This window comes from Aquarana catesbeiana, linkage group LG01 (assembly GCF_042186555.1).
Source record: "Aquarana catesbeiana isolate 2022-GZ linkage group LG01, ASM4218655v1, whole genome shotgun sequence".
NCBI lineage: Eukaryota > Metazoa > Chordata > Amphibia > Anura > Ranidae > Aquarana > Aquarana catesbeiana.
In genome coordinates this window covers 570414723-570430291 of record NC_133324.1, presented here as the reverse complement: position 1 = coordinate 570430291, position 15569 = coordinate 570414723, and the positions used below count along the sequence as shown (strand labels likewise).

Below are 15569 nucleotides of genomic sequence, written 5' to 3'. Positions count from 1 at the left end.
TTATAGTATAGGTTATTCGTTTGACTTTTGATTCCGTAAGCAATCGTATCTTTCAAAATCTGCCATGCCTGTGTTGTTGTTTCCTAGATTTGCATATACTGAGATCTTTAGTCTCTGGTCACTTGGTAAGTACTCACTTTTCAAAACATTTTTGTTTTTATTTTATTTTATTTTTTGGTATGAGAATGTAATTACTAATAAAAGTGGCCACAAGATTTGGCCTTTATTCGTTTTGATAGTACAGCTTGAGTTTGAACTGGACATAATGGGTCTAGTAGTAGACACTTAACACTATATTTTTCAGTTACACTTTTTACACTCTACAGAGTTACAGGAATTATTAGTGTTTGCCACTACCAGGTATATTTAAAAAGTGTTACCATGATTCGAAAAGAGTATTAGTACCATACATATATGGGTATGTTAAATGTGAGATTAACATTGGTAGGAACAGACAACACTACATGCTTGACATCGGTTTTAAAAGATTTAATTTTTGTAATATTACAAAGGTAAGTTATCAATGTCAGAACATTTCAATTGCAGGCTTAGGGTGTCTAAAAGAGTGCTTGGTTTAACACTGTGGTGGTTGTACACTATAATTATATGCTATCAGTAGACTATTGTCTACTTATAAATATATCAACAGAATATAAAATTAACTATGCTGCTGCTTGATTGCATATAGATATATTTTTCACAATCACAAATATATCAGATAAATGTAAACATGTAGTGACAAAAGTAGACTGGAATAATAACACAGATTAATAAACATTATAGGGTTTGTCAACATTCCCTCCGAAGCACTGCAAATTAAAGAAAAAAAAAAGAAAAAAGAATCCAAACTGAACTAAAACATTGTAAAACAAATTTTATTTAAATCTAAAACCCCTGCTCATCCAATTTTGTGGGGTGAGGAGACATTTAATCAGAAACAAGATAAGACCATAAGAAAGGGTGATTGACTTTACTGAATTTGTGTGCACATACAGGACCGAGGCAGGTGTCAAACATAAGCAAGTGCATCATGTTCTTCAATAAGTGTAAGGCATCACTGCAGTGAGGCCTGGAGCGATAGGAATGTAATGAAAATAGTGAAGGGCTGGCATGACAGAGTGAGAAGGGGAGGCAACTAAGGGGTTAAAGAAGCTAAAGTTGTAGAAGCAGGAAAAAGAGAGGATTGGCTGGGAAAAGCAGGAAAAGGAGCAGTCTGATAGTTTACTTAAGGGGGAGGCGGGGCTCCCGGGCATTATTGGAGGGTCCGCAGGTGAAGAAGCAGGCAGTTTAGCACCCACCGTCCCTGTGTGTTGTCTGTCTGTTTTTCTTTCTTTGCAGGTGTGGTATGAACAGGGAAATTGGATGGCGGTAGTTTGGTCTGTGACGGTGTAAGAAATTACTTACGAGATGGAAGTGTGGGGGACTCATCGGTGGTATGTGCCCCTCTGGTGGATTCCAGTTAACATGGTTTAGCTGGAATAGGGTAATGGTTGCACTGCGGGTAGTGGGGTTGTCTCCGAGCTGGTGTGTCATGGCTGGAGGCCTTATCATGGTAAAGGTCCCGCAGTGCAGCAGTGGAATATGTTTTGGAATTTTTGGGGTTGCCGTCATAGACCAATAGGCCTGAGGACTTTTTCTTTTGGTTTTAGATGTTGATGTAAAGAATGTTATTTGAATAAGTGTTTGTTAATAAAAAGGCTGCTATGGCCATTTGTACTCCATTTCATGTCTGGTCTCGTTAATCTAGGTAATGAGAAGGGGTGGGGCGAGTACTTATGGCCGGGCAGGAAAAAGGAAAGTTGGGGACATCTGATCTACACTGGTCATGTATTGCTGAAGATCAACTGCCCAGCAAGCATGTTTATGGCATTGGTTTATAAGGCCGGAAGAGTCAGAGATGGACTTTCAGATTGTGCAGAGTGAGAAAAAAGTGTTGTTTAGAGAACCACACACAAATGACATTATTACAAAATCATAATTTTTTAAAGTAATCATTCAGTTGATCAGCTAGGTCAAAATGTTAAAAATTATACAGTGTATTAGTACATCTGAAAAAAAAGACACTAACTACTACAGCACCTTTTCTTTGCACCATCACCGTGTACAAAACTATTTATAATAATTTCTGACAATTCCCCTGAAATAAACACACGCCCCAACCTTAGTATGTTCATATAACTAGAAAGCTGTAAAATCAATTGCCTCCCAAACTGATTATGTAATAACTAATCTTGATCCTGCAACTTTAGAGCAGCTTGTCTAAGCTGTTACTATATTTTACAGTTCCTTTCAGCTTTTTATTGGAGCTGCTATAATAAGCCATGTTATGCAATGGCTCTTGTGTAACTGCTCATTGAGCCCAGACATACTCTAATTATTGACCTTACACTTTACTAATGAAGCTAGCAGATTAGCAGCTTCTAAGAGCATTTTTTTAAACTAATTTGAAATTCAACCCTATCATGATAAATTGATTTTTCAATTCTGTATATAATATACGTTCACAGTATCTCATATTATATTCACATTTCTTTGATGTATATATATATATATATATATATAGTTTCAAAACCTGGTTTGCTAGTATTTAAAAAAAATTGTGTGTTTACCCTGTTGCTTCTAGTGTTATAAGTGCTATAATAGTCTAAAGATTGGATTAAAAGCTTAATGTTTATTGTTAATTTGAAAACACAGTATAAAGGAAATGGAGTGGAGAAAATAAGCCCTTGTGGATTTGTCCAATTATTTTTTGCATACTAATTTATCACATGGGCATGGCTGGGCTGTATCCTTTGCCTACTTACTTTGCTCTGAAATGTGGCCCTCTTTCCCATCTTAGAAAGTTGGAAGTTAAGATGTGCCTGCTTATTCAACTTCCCTTTTAGGTCTACACCTACATTTACCCAGAAATAAATTATTGTACAAAATATCTTTAACACAATTTTTTGTAAAAACATTTTTTTTTGTTTTGTTTTAGCATTAAATACATTTAAATGCAGTTTTCATATAAAGTTTGTATATGTATAAAACCACAAAGGTCTCCATCAGTCCACCTGAATAAAATGACAATGTTTGTTTCATCTTCAGTTAAAACCAACTACTTATGGCCTTGCTTACACTATTTGGACTATATAACCCCTACTCATAGGTTGCTACGAGTTATGGCCTGTACACACGATCGGACAATGATCGGACATTCCGACAACAAAATCAATGGATTTTTTCCAACAGATGTTGGCTCAAACTTGGCTTGCATACACACGGTCGCACAAAGTTGTCGGAAAATCCGATCGTTCTAAACGTGGTGACATAAAACATGTACGTCAGGACTATAAACGGGGCAGTAGCCAATAGCTTTTGTCCCTTAATTTATTCTGAGCATGCGTGGCACTTTGTGCGTCGGAATTGTCCACACACGGTCGGAATTTACGCGAACGGATATTGTTGTCGGAAAATTTTATAGCCTGCTCTCAAACTTTGTGTGTCGGAAATTCCGAAGGAAAAAGTCTGATGGAGCCCACACACGGTCGGAATTTCCGACAACAAGCTCCGATCGCACATATTCCGTCGGAAAGTCCGATCGTGTGTACAGGGCATAAGAGTTTATACAGCCTGAAACATGTAAACTCAAAGATAGATTGCTGGTTTTTACTGAGGAGGGCATAAAGTTGTCATTTTAATTCAAGCTGGAGTGATGGTAATATTTTTTACGCTTTTATACATGACTGTGCACTTGAAGAGGTTGCCCTACACCTCACTGTAAGCAGTGATTACACATTGTAGTTTGACTATGGAGTTTGCATGGTAGTTTGTCCATTTTCTTGCTTCCCCTGCTTCTGTTTCGCAAGCCTGTCAAACAGAATAAAATGAATATTAAAGGCAAAGCTTTGTGTCACCCTAAATGCAATTTAAAGCCGCCCATCAACATTTTGTTGTTGATGGAAATAAACTGATTCATAATTGTTCATAATTGTGCCATAATTGTTATGTTGTTTTCTCATGCATCCTTGTATGTTTATATGTTTAACAATAGAGTCAGAGGCAGGCTTATATTCCGATTGTCTGACTACCCTACAATCTAATAAAGAGAACCTGTCATTTATATACAAAATCAAGCCTGCAGAATCCTTTGAAGGAAAACAAAGCTGTATGCTTACCTCTCCAGCAGGTACCAAGACAAATCTTTTTTTCCTTTGAGACATTACCAGCAGCATTGCTTTTTGACACTTCTGGGTGAGTCAGATTGTGTGTTTCCCACTGGGGACTATGGTTACTCCTTCTGGCCACTTTGTGACTACAGTACACTAAATAACGTAGTGGTTAGCAGGAGATACAATAAGGCCTAGTGGGGGGGGGGGGCATGCTATTTGACACACCCAGAAGTGTCAGATAGCCACAGTGTTTGGATAGCAGCAGCAACAATAACTGTGGAGACCAAACATTTGCCACAGCATATTTTTTCACTGGATGTGCAGACAGGATTTTTTTTTTACAAGTTATAGGGTTGCTTTAAGGTATTTCCCTTTCCTATTAAAATAGATTATTGTATTACATGAAGATCAATAGATGTGAGCTCCAACACTTTGTGGAATAAATAAGGATATTATTGCTATTATACTTATTTAAAAGTTTATATTTCAAAAATACTTTGTTCCTAATTTTGTAATGCCCCGTACACACGGTCGGACTTTGTTCGGACATTCCGACAACAAAATCCTAGGATTTTTTCCGACGGATGTTGGCTCAAACTTGTCTTGCATACACGCGGTCACACAAAGTTGTCGGAAAATCCAATCGTTCCAAACGCGGTGGCGTAAAACATGTACGTCGGGACTATAAACGGGGCAGTGGCCAATAGCTTTCATCTCTTTATTTATTCTGAGCATGCGTGGCACTTTGTCCGTCGGATTTGTGTACACACGATCGGAATTTCCGACAACAGATTTTGTTGTCGGAAAATTTTATCTCCTGCTCTCCAACTTTGTGTGTCGGAAAATCCGATGGAAAATGTCCGATGGAGCCCACACACGGTCGGAATTTCCGACAACACGATCCGATCGGACATTTTCCATCGGAAAATCCGACCGTGTGTACGGGGCATTAGACACCAAATCATTACATGGGTTCAAAGAGCTAAAGGTAAAGGTCTTTATAATATTCTGGGGAAAAGTTAATCATGTAACATGAATCTAGGGCAAATCTGTTAAAGGAACAGAGAAAGCATCCCTTGATGCACCTTACAAAACATCTTCCCAGATCTACATAATCAAATAGTACCTTGGACAACCTAAATGCCAGTAGATAGTCTATCTAAAGCTAAAACATTTATATAGTATAAGGGAGGTTAAAACCTCTGTTTGTTGACTTATAAAGTGGGGAACATCCCCGTTTCAGCTGTCACTGGAACAAGTTTGCCTATTGAAAGATTTTCCCTCATGAGATTCCCTCATCCAATTGCCTCTTGGGGGATCAGGAAGCAATTTTTCCTTTGCTGTAGCTAATTGGTTCATTCTCTGCTGTTTTTTTTTTGCCTTCCTCTGGATTAACTGTGGGTAAAGGGTTGTGTATATAGGATTGTATGATATATTTTTTTTAGGATTTTTTCCCCCTTTTTTCCCCCCTTTTATTGGTTAAACTAAATGGACTTGTGTCTTTTTTTTTCACCCAGACTAACTATGTAACTATGTATGAGACTTACAGGCCCCTCACACGGGACGGGCTCCGTTGGAGTCCACCTGCTCAGCGAGGAATCTTTTCGCTGATCCCAGCTGAGCAAGCAGATGGCTGGTCCATGTCTGCTCCGCTTATGCAGAGGAGACACAGGCACTGCCCACTCTCCTCTATGGGCAGTCGGATGTAAACAAACCCAGGCTTGGGTTTCTGGAAACCATTGTGCAATGCTTGTTTAAGATATGGAACTTGTAAACATATGTTCTATCTTGCATGTGAACATTTGTTTCAAAAAACAATAAACACTATTGGAAAAAAAGATTTCCCTATATTCTGGTTTTGGGGACAACTCAAAATTTTGGATTTTTCCATCACTTTTAGTTCCAGGGATAATGGTCACTAGGAGAAATAACGATGGTAAATTTATCTAGAGGGAATACAGACAAAAATAGAAACTTGACATGGGTTATAACCCTTTACAATTTTAAGCAAAATTTAAAAAGATACAGTTTAAGAATCTTGGGTTTGAATCCCTGTCAGGTTTTTATTGCAAACTGTGCCAACGTGGCTCATCAGATGGAAATTCCATATTCTTCCCAGTCTTGCTTGACTGACTTATGTCAGTTGTTAAATGAAAAATATCAGTTGCTGCGGAATGTTATACCTTTGTAAATACAATTACAATTGACCACTTTCTATGAATTGAATGAATATCTAAGCAGACAAACTTACTGGTACAGCTTGGGTAGAAGAGCCGAAAACCACCTTGCATTTGGATCAATACATACTTGATTGTCATTCTTTAGTGTTATTCTGGAAGAAGAATACAGGTTTTCTGTAACTGCAGTTATTAATTAAAGCTGAAGTTTAATTTGCTTATATTTTGCCTTATATGTCCCTCCCGTCCCCCTTCATCAACAGGTTAGTAAACTTTTCAAATAAAACATTTCCTATTCGTTGCATTGTTTTAGACCCAGCGATACCATCACAGGATCTCTAGGCATCTCTATGCAATGCAGGCAGATTATGACTGATGGAAGGGTCCATTGGCGGCCCGTCCATAGGGGGCGCCTAGGCGCCCCCCCCTCCAGGCAGTCACAAAAAATGTAAAAAAAAAAATTTTAAAGCTGGCCCTTTAAAAAAAAAAAAAATACAAAAAAAGGTCCTTAAGTGCACTGTGTTCGGACGCCAGACACAGTGCGATGCGGGACACAGTGCACTTATGGGAAGCGCCACGTCTATGCAATCACGAGATTGCAGACGTGGCGCTGCATTTGCGGGCGTTTAGCCCGCCTTGCAGCGCTTTGTGAAGCGCCGAGTAGCTTCAGCCCGGCCCTAGTATCTATTACTATATGGCCGGGTGGTTTGATTGACATCTGAGTATGATGTCACTTCCTGCTTCTCTCTCTCTCTTGGAAACAGGAAGTATGAGAACAACGGAGCTCTGCACAGGAGACACCCCTGGAGAGGACAACACATAGCAAGGTAAGTAACGGGGGGAGGGGGGTTTGGTGGTGACACATGCTGCTGCAATTTGGGGACACACACTGCTGCAATTTGGGGACACATACTGCTGCAATTTGGGGACACATACTGCTGCAATTTGGGGACACACACTGCTGACATTTTGGGACACATACTGCTGCAATTTGGGGACACTGCTGCAATTTGGTGACACATACTGCTGCAATTTGGTGACACTGCTGCAATTTGGTGACACATACTGCTGCAATTTGGTGACACTGCTGCAATTTGGTGACACATACTGCTGCAATTTGGTGACGATGCTGCAATTTGGGGACACATACTGCTGCAATTTGGTGACACTGCTGCAATTTGGGGACACATACTGCTGCAATTTGGTGACACATGCTTCTGCAATTTGGTTGTGACACATGCTGCTGCAATTTGGTGGTGACACAGGCTGCTGCAATTTGGTGACACAGGCTGCTGCAATTTGGTGGTGACACAGGCTGCTGCAATTTGGTTGTGACACATGCTGCTGCAATTTGGTGGTGACACAGGCTGCTGCAATTTGGTGACACAGGCTGCTGCAATTTGGTGACACAGGCTGCTGCAATTTGGTTGTGACACATGCTGCTGCAATTTGGTGGTGACACAGGCTGCTGCAATTTGGTGGTGACACAGGCTGCTGCAATTTGGTGGTGACACAGGCTGCTGCAATTTGGTGACACAGGCTGCTGCAATTTGGTGGTGACACATGCTGCTGCAATTTGGTGGTGACACAGGCTGCATTTTATGTGACACAGGCTGCATGTAAGGAGGGACTCCGCTGGGGGCACCTGATGTAAGGAGGGACTCCGCTGGGGATACCTGATGGCATCTCGTGGCAGGCGTCATGGCTAGTGACACACTCGGGGCTCCCACTGATTCTGCATTATGGTGAGTTGAATGATTTCATTTTATATTACAATGTAATAATAGAAATAATGCGCTTCAATCATCCTGACACCATAACAACCATGGTGCTGGGATGATTGAAGTGCTAACACCAGGTGTTTGGAGTATCTTTATCTGCTGATTGTTAAACTTTCTAGAATACACATATTTCTATTGTTGTGTTGGATCTGGGCCTGCTGTCCCTCCATCCCTCTCTCCCTCCATCCCTCGTTCAACTCAGACATTAACCACACCACCTTAGAGCCACGCCCACTATTTAGCTGAAACCATGCCCATTTTCACCAAGTGGGAGGGGTCAAAAAGGAAGGACGGGGCCTGGTGCCCCCCCATCCTAAAACTTCACCAGCCGCCACTGGAAGGGTCTATACATAGATAGCTTCCTGAAAACAGCAGACTGTCCTAGGTATCACCCACACGTAAGGCTGAGCTGAAAGAACTGAAATCCAATGAATGGAATGAGCAATGCAGGGACATAATACTGGGGAGAAAAGCGCTAGATGATGCTAAATACCCTCCAGGCACTGTGAGAAATTCACAGTGTGCAATTAAATCAGATTAAGCATTTTTTTTTATCCTGCACTAAATGGGGTATGGTGTTTTAATGAATATAAGATACTATTTTATGAAATATAAAATAGATCTTAATGAGAAAGATGCAGATTGCATGTGGACGCAGTATTTTCTGCATGTTTAGCACTGTGTCTGTGTTCTCTAGATTGCAATGGTGCTCATATTTAAAAACCTAGAATACAGGGGATGCAGAGGTATCACTCAGAGCAACCAAATCTCAGCTGCTTTTTTATTTTATTTAGAAAATTAAATCAAGCATTTGATACGTTGGTGTGGGCTAAACTCCAGGAGGATCAAGTAAACACAAATAAATGAATAGATTCTCAAATGTATTTTTTTATATGCAGGCGATGTATTTACCTAACTTAACCTGGTATCAGACTCTTGCTGTCCCTTGTAAAGCAGAGTTAGGACTGGGAGAGGTAGATGGAGCACACGGAGCCAATCTATTGGCCTGCAGTTCTGGTGTGCTAACACGGCTGATAGGAGGAGAGAGCAAGGTGACAGAGAGATACATTAATTAATCTGCTGCTTATTCTCCTTCACTGTCCAGTCATAGGCTGGGTGTGGGGAGGTGACCTATAAGTGCAACAGAGAAAAACCACGCTGTGTAAATCTCAGGATTGCATGGACAAAAATACAAATCCTTTGGCAGGTAAGACAACCTCTCTATATGCATTTCATGGTGTGTTTTATTGTTTGCCTGGAGTTCATCTTTCATTTTTTTTTTCCTTCTTCGGTTTTTGGCTTTAGTGACTTGGGCTTAACTGAAGATAACATTTTAGGAGTATAATGAATTATAAATATAATAATATAATAATGTCTGCCATTATTACCAAGGGAATATGTTTGAACTGTAAAGCATCAATGAAAATTACTAATCCAACTAGCAGGCTAGTGGACAATCTTCTGCTGTAACCACCAACCCCATGATCTCTTTCTTCACCAATGACGTATGATACAATCTACCCAATCATAAAGCAAACAAGGTACTTATCTGAATCAACTAGAAACACTTACATAATTTCCACCTTTGCACAATAAGATCTTTTTGGAATGATTTCAAGCTTCTTAATCATGTTTTTGTTTATATGGGTTGTTGCTAGTTTACGGCAATTACATCTCATAATTGGCATATTTGGTTCTACATATAGGCCTGCAATAATAAATAAGAACAAAAGTGCTGTTATTTTTACTTATATCATGACTTGGAATAGACAACTTTGCAGACAAGTCACAGCATCACATTAGCACAAATTAAATGAATGACATTAACACATACTAAAGGAAGTAAAAATAAAATAATTACTGCGCCACCCAGCTCGCTAACCGTAGCTGCTGGCACTGCAATTAGACAAATTGTATGAAGAGAATGGAGAGATTTAAAGTGCAGCTCTAAGTAACTGATAAAATATATAAAAATAACAACAATGAAGTGAAAGTGCAAAATTACACACCAATTAACAATTTAGTTGCCTAAAAAGCAAAAATAGTTATTCATCGTAGTGAGAAAACATATGTGTAAACATGTTAAAAATAATGGGGGGGTGATTTACTAAGAAAAAGGCACTGCACCAGTTCAAACATTAATTGGTGCGCCAGAAAAGTTGTTAACTGAACGTGCGAACTGGCGCACATTGAAGCGCAAATAACGATAATAAATTCCCGCATATGTAAACTGCAACTGGCGCTAGAGTAACTGCGGTTTTCTCATTGATAATAGCGCACACCCAATACAATTGGTTAATTTCATCTCATTGGATGTGTCTTGTTAGGCAATTAGTAGGTGTTCTCAGTTAATTAACCCTTTTGATGCTAATCTCATTCCTATTACTTCTAAAATATCTTTGAAATGTGTTTTTTTTTCTTTTTTTTCCCCCAAATCTTTCACTACATTACAAAGAACATGGAACTGTTTCTAAACCCAATGAATTAATATTTTCCGATCTTGATCTTAAAGGTGACCATACACTGCAATCAGTTAGATCTTAAATAAATTAGATTTAGTGCAAAAGCCTGTTTGATTTCCTATATTTTGAATTAATTGTTTAAGTGCGTCTTCCTATTACCTATTTTACCTAAATATCGAATTGTAGATTGCATAGTGTATGACCATCTTAAGTGCCAAATTTTGAATGCAGATGTGCCATGACCCACTTGTATTTTCCTAACAATATTTCTTGGGCATTATACAAGGCATGTGAGAAACCACCTTTTTTCAAGACATGCTAGAGTGATCAGGAATCTTCAAACTACGGCTCTCCAGCTGTTGCGGAACTACACATCCCATGAGGCATTGTAAAATTCTGGCATTCACAGACATGACTAGGTATGATGGGAATTGTAGTTCCTGACCAACTGGAGGGCCGTAGTTTGAAGGCCCCTGTGCTGGACCATTATTATGCCTCCAGAATTGGGAGTGTAGCATCTACCCAACTTCTCTCTGCGGGTGGACACACGAACATATATGTGTATATATCTATATACATATATATATAGATATCTATATATCTATCTCTATATATATATAGAGATAGATATATAGATATCTATATATATATATATAGATATATATATACACACACACTGAAGCAGGAAGCAATATACATTGGCACTGACGTGAATCTGTACACAGGAAGTAGGTGTGTGTTTTGAGGCCAAATCATTTAGATATACACACATGACCCACACAAACACCACCCCATGTAAAAATAAATCAAAAATGATCTTAATTTGCAAATAAGGATCATCTCTTCCTCAGAGAACAGTGAGCGGGGCATGGGGGTGGGAAGAAATTAGCAACAGTACAAGCTACTTCCTGCAGGGGCGTGATGTCATTCCTTTGTGCTGGCCACCGCTTCTGGGAACCAGATGTGTGCCATGGGTACATACCTCTGCGTACACAGCAGTTGCGCATCTCACACACACAGCGGTCGCGCATCTACATGCATTTGGTGCATCTAACTGCAGGAACCCAATTTTTATGGAAATTAATAGTAAAGCAGATTTCCAGGACTGGACTAACAAATGTTTATAGTGAAAGGGAATTGGTGTTTTCTATTAAACAAGGTCTAAATGGGCCATTGACACGCATCACAGTTGAACTTAGGAATGTGTCCTTGCAAAGTTAAACTAAATGAAATCCTTTATCATTTTTGCTTGGGGATAGAGTGCAGAGGGATTAGAAGTCTTGTCAGTTTTTGGGGATGTCTGCACCCCTGATAGGGTGAAGACACCTCCCAAATTTTGCCACTTTCTCTTTCACATTTATTCACTTCTTGTCACATAGCCAAACAGGAAGTGAGGGTAAAACCCTACCCAATGTCTTTCCTTGGGGACACACAGGTCAATCTAAATAGTTTCCCAATTAGTTAAATTGCACTCTAGCATTTTACTGTGTATTCCCCAAATTATTAGGTATCTTGGACTTTGGGGTTTATTTACTAAAGCCAAATCCACTTTGCACTACAAGTGCACTTGGAAGTGCAGTTGCTGGAAATCTGAGGGGGACATGCAAGGATAATAAAAAAACAGCATCTTTGCTTCTACATGATTGGATGATGAAATCACCAGTGCTTCCCCTTAAATTTACAGCGAGTACACTTGAATTGCCCCCCCCAACAGGCCATGTTTGCAGGTTTACTTTCATCTTGCACAGGTGCTTTAAATCAGAGTCAATGGCTTGGTATTTTGGACAGCTATTTTAGCTAAGATAAATTCCCAAAACATGTCCTGTCGGGGGTACATGAGGACCGAGGCTGAGAACCACTGCGCTAAGATGGAAAATTGAATACTTTCCTCTCTATAATTTTACTTTCCTGGTGCCTATCCATGGCAGCATAAGCACAATCCATGCATATACTACTATGAAGGCATCAGGAAAGTAGCTTTTAGACAAATCACACCTATTTTTGTTTTGCCATGCCAATCAGCCTAGTTAAGCTGCAGCTGGTAAATCTGTTGCATGAAAATTGTTTTTTTGGGGGGAGTGTAAATTGCATTACTTGGATTGAGCATGCATCTGCAAAACAAATTATTAACAAAACACATAAATCATAAAAAATTGCTACAAATTTTATTGGTCAACAAAACAGGACTTGGAAAAGAGCAAGGAAAGAAAAAAACACATGTATGTTAATTTGAGACACTAACAGAATATGGTTTTGAGGTCTGACCATTTTGCAGGGGAAATTAACAGGAGTTAAATAGACTGCGCCCACAAACGGACAGTCTCCGAAAGTAACAACAGCGACAATTCTGCAACCGAGCAAATTTCAGTGTTTTTGATTTGATTACGTTATTGAATACATTTTATTATTATTATATTATTATTTGTTATAATTATTTATAGTTATTTATTATATTATAATTTATGATTTCGTGTTTCAAACTTTATCATACCCGGGATGTCTACTAGACTCTTGTTTGGACAAATTTAACTGAGTTATTCCTAAGAATTACAGGCCTACAATATAGAACACCAAATTTCCATGCAAAACAATGTGCCGCTTTCAGCATAAAAAATCAGACATTATCATACCACCAGGTAGGTTAATGGACACTGTACTTTTTAACATGTTTACACATAAGTTTTCTCACTACTATGCATAACTATTTTTGCTTTGTAGGCAACTACATTGGTTAATTGATGTGTAATTTTGTTGTCACTTTATTGTTGTTATTTTCATATACCGGTATTTTATCAGTTACTTAGCGCTGCATCTGTTTTCTGCTTTGCCCATGGAGGGAAAAAAGCAACAGGTTCCCTTAATTCCTGGCAACTTTAACACTTGCCGATCATAACAGCCATGTAGAGTAAGAAAAATAGTGCCCTGAATAAATTCAGCTCATAGCAGTAGTCAGAGCTTACACAGGGTTGACTGTCACCCTGTGCTCAGGGTGATAGCAAATGCTGCAATGATCTAAAAGCACAGGTACTGTTACATGGTACAGGTGAACTGCATTCCTCTCCATACTCAACAGTAATAGATAAATATAATAGATAAAAATCCGTCAGGATTGGCCTTTAATGCAAACCTGTGAATCACCTTTCTTGGGTGAACCACAAGCTTCCTTCAAACAAATCTCTCAGCAATAAAGTCCACCTATGCTTTTTAGAACAACAGTGGCAAGACAACAGACAAAAGAAGACATTATATACAATATGTGGCAACAGAATATTAAGAAGAAAGGGAAAAAAACACAGAGGCAACAAAAGTAAAATGAGCTCTGTAATTGGTGGTAGAATTGCATATGTTTTTATTGATAAAATTTAAATCTTTTCCAAACACCCTAAATTGTACAGGTATAACACTCTCAGCAGTAAAGTCCACTTATGCTTTTTACAATGACCTGTCCTGTTTTTTTTCACTAATAATTTGGCAAAAAGCATATTGCAATGTAGGAATGACAAAAATAAAAACTGAATGGGATTGTAAAGAAAAATTTAGAGAAAAAAAATGGAGGGAGTACAAAAATATTTCATAAATACAAAAGAAAAAAAGTTAATTATAAAAGAAAAAGCAAGAGAAACAAGAGTAGCAAGACAACAGACAAAAGAAGGCATTGTATACAACATGTGGCAATGGAATATAAAGAAGAAAGGGAAAAAACATGGGGAACAACGGTAAAACAAGCTCGGTAATTGATGGTAGAATTGCATATTTTTTCGATTGATAAAATGAAAATCTTTTCCAAACACCCTATGTTGTACAGGCATAAAGTATTTTAAGCAGCTACACTTACAGTGGAACTCCAGCCAATACTTTTTTTAATTTGGATAGTATAGGAAAGAATTAAGATTTCCAAGTAGAATTTTCTTTCATTTTTCCGGTAACAGTGGACAGACAGTGGTCATCAAGACCAAAAGTGAAGAGAAATCCCCCTAATGGAGATACCAACAGCAATAAAAAAACATAACAGAAGTTCTAATCTTTCCCCCACTTCTCTTGAGGAAAAAAAATATACTTTGGTTAGTCACATTTCAATGCCAAAAAATCCACAGCACATAATACATCTCTTTAAACAATATACTGTATAACAACTTTATACTATTGCTTATGTTTACATTTCTCTAATGCTAAAATATATTTTCTTAATGTTGAGTTCAAAGGAAACTTAAAGCAAAAGTCTTTAGGAGCTCACCTTCTATAACCTCGGTCATCACAAAAAATCCCAGCACACATGCTGCAACAAGACTCTTTAGATGCATTTTGCTGTGGATAAACTTCTGCAAGGTAAATCAGTTTTGCCGTTTCCTGCCTCTGTTATTTTCTGGCTCAAAGTCCCTCTATTTATTTATCAAAAAAAGGAAGTTTGCAAATAAAGGAGCAGTTATGCAAATTTCTGAATCATGCATATTTTAGAAAAAAAGCTTACTATAGCTGTTCCATTATCTGTCTATATAGCTACATATTTAAATTCTGTTAGCATTTTTCAACACAACTAGCACAACTTTCATCTACAAAACGAAGTTTGAAAAATACAGTCAATTACACAAACAATTGCATTTAGGATTATATAGGATAGCAATATTTGCTTCATATTTTTATGTTGCTGCTAGACATATGTTGGGTATAACTGTCCTATAACTGTAAACTTCCACAAACATCCAACTCCATACAAAACATTTGATTTTGTTTTCAATAGATCAGAGAAGGACTAAATGTAACAGCAATGATGAAAAATATTTCTTTAAGTACATCATTTGGATACAACACTTAATGAAATTCCAAAACCAAATTACTTACATTTAAAAAAAAAAAGGAAAATGAAAACGGTTAATAATAGGTTTATTAAATATAATGGAATCAGCTAAGACTTCCCTATCAAATATACCCACATCAATATGTACAGTATCTCACAAAAGTGAGTACAGGCATACCCCACTTTTACGTACACAATGGGGT

At 38.3% G+C, this 15569-nt stretch overlaps 1 protein-coding gene across 1 annotated transcript; it reads right to left on the bottom strand.

The window, feature by feature from the left end:
* Window positions 1-474: 474 nt before the first annotated feature.
* On the bottom strand, window positions 475-14930 carry LOC141106532 (alveolar macrophage chemotactic factor-like). Its single transcript, XM_073597382.1, has 4 exons — window positions 14806-14930; window positions 9682-9817; window positions 6403-6483; window positions 475-3849 (listed from the first exon to the last, which is right to left on the bottom strand). Exons 1-4 carry the CDS (start codon window positions 14870-14872, stop codon window positions 3789-3791), a joined length of 345 nt encoding a protein of 114 aa, XP_073453483.1. The 5' UTR covers window positions 14873-14930; the 3' UTR covers window positions 475-3788.
* Between the last annotated feature and the right edge of the window lie 639 nt (window positions 14931-15569).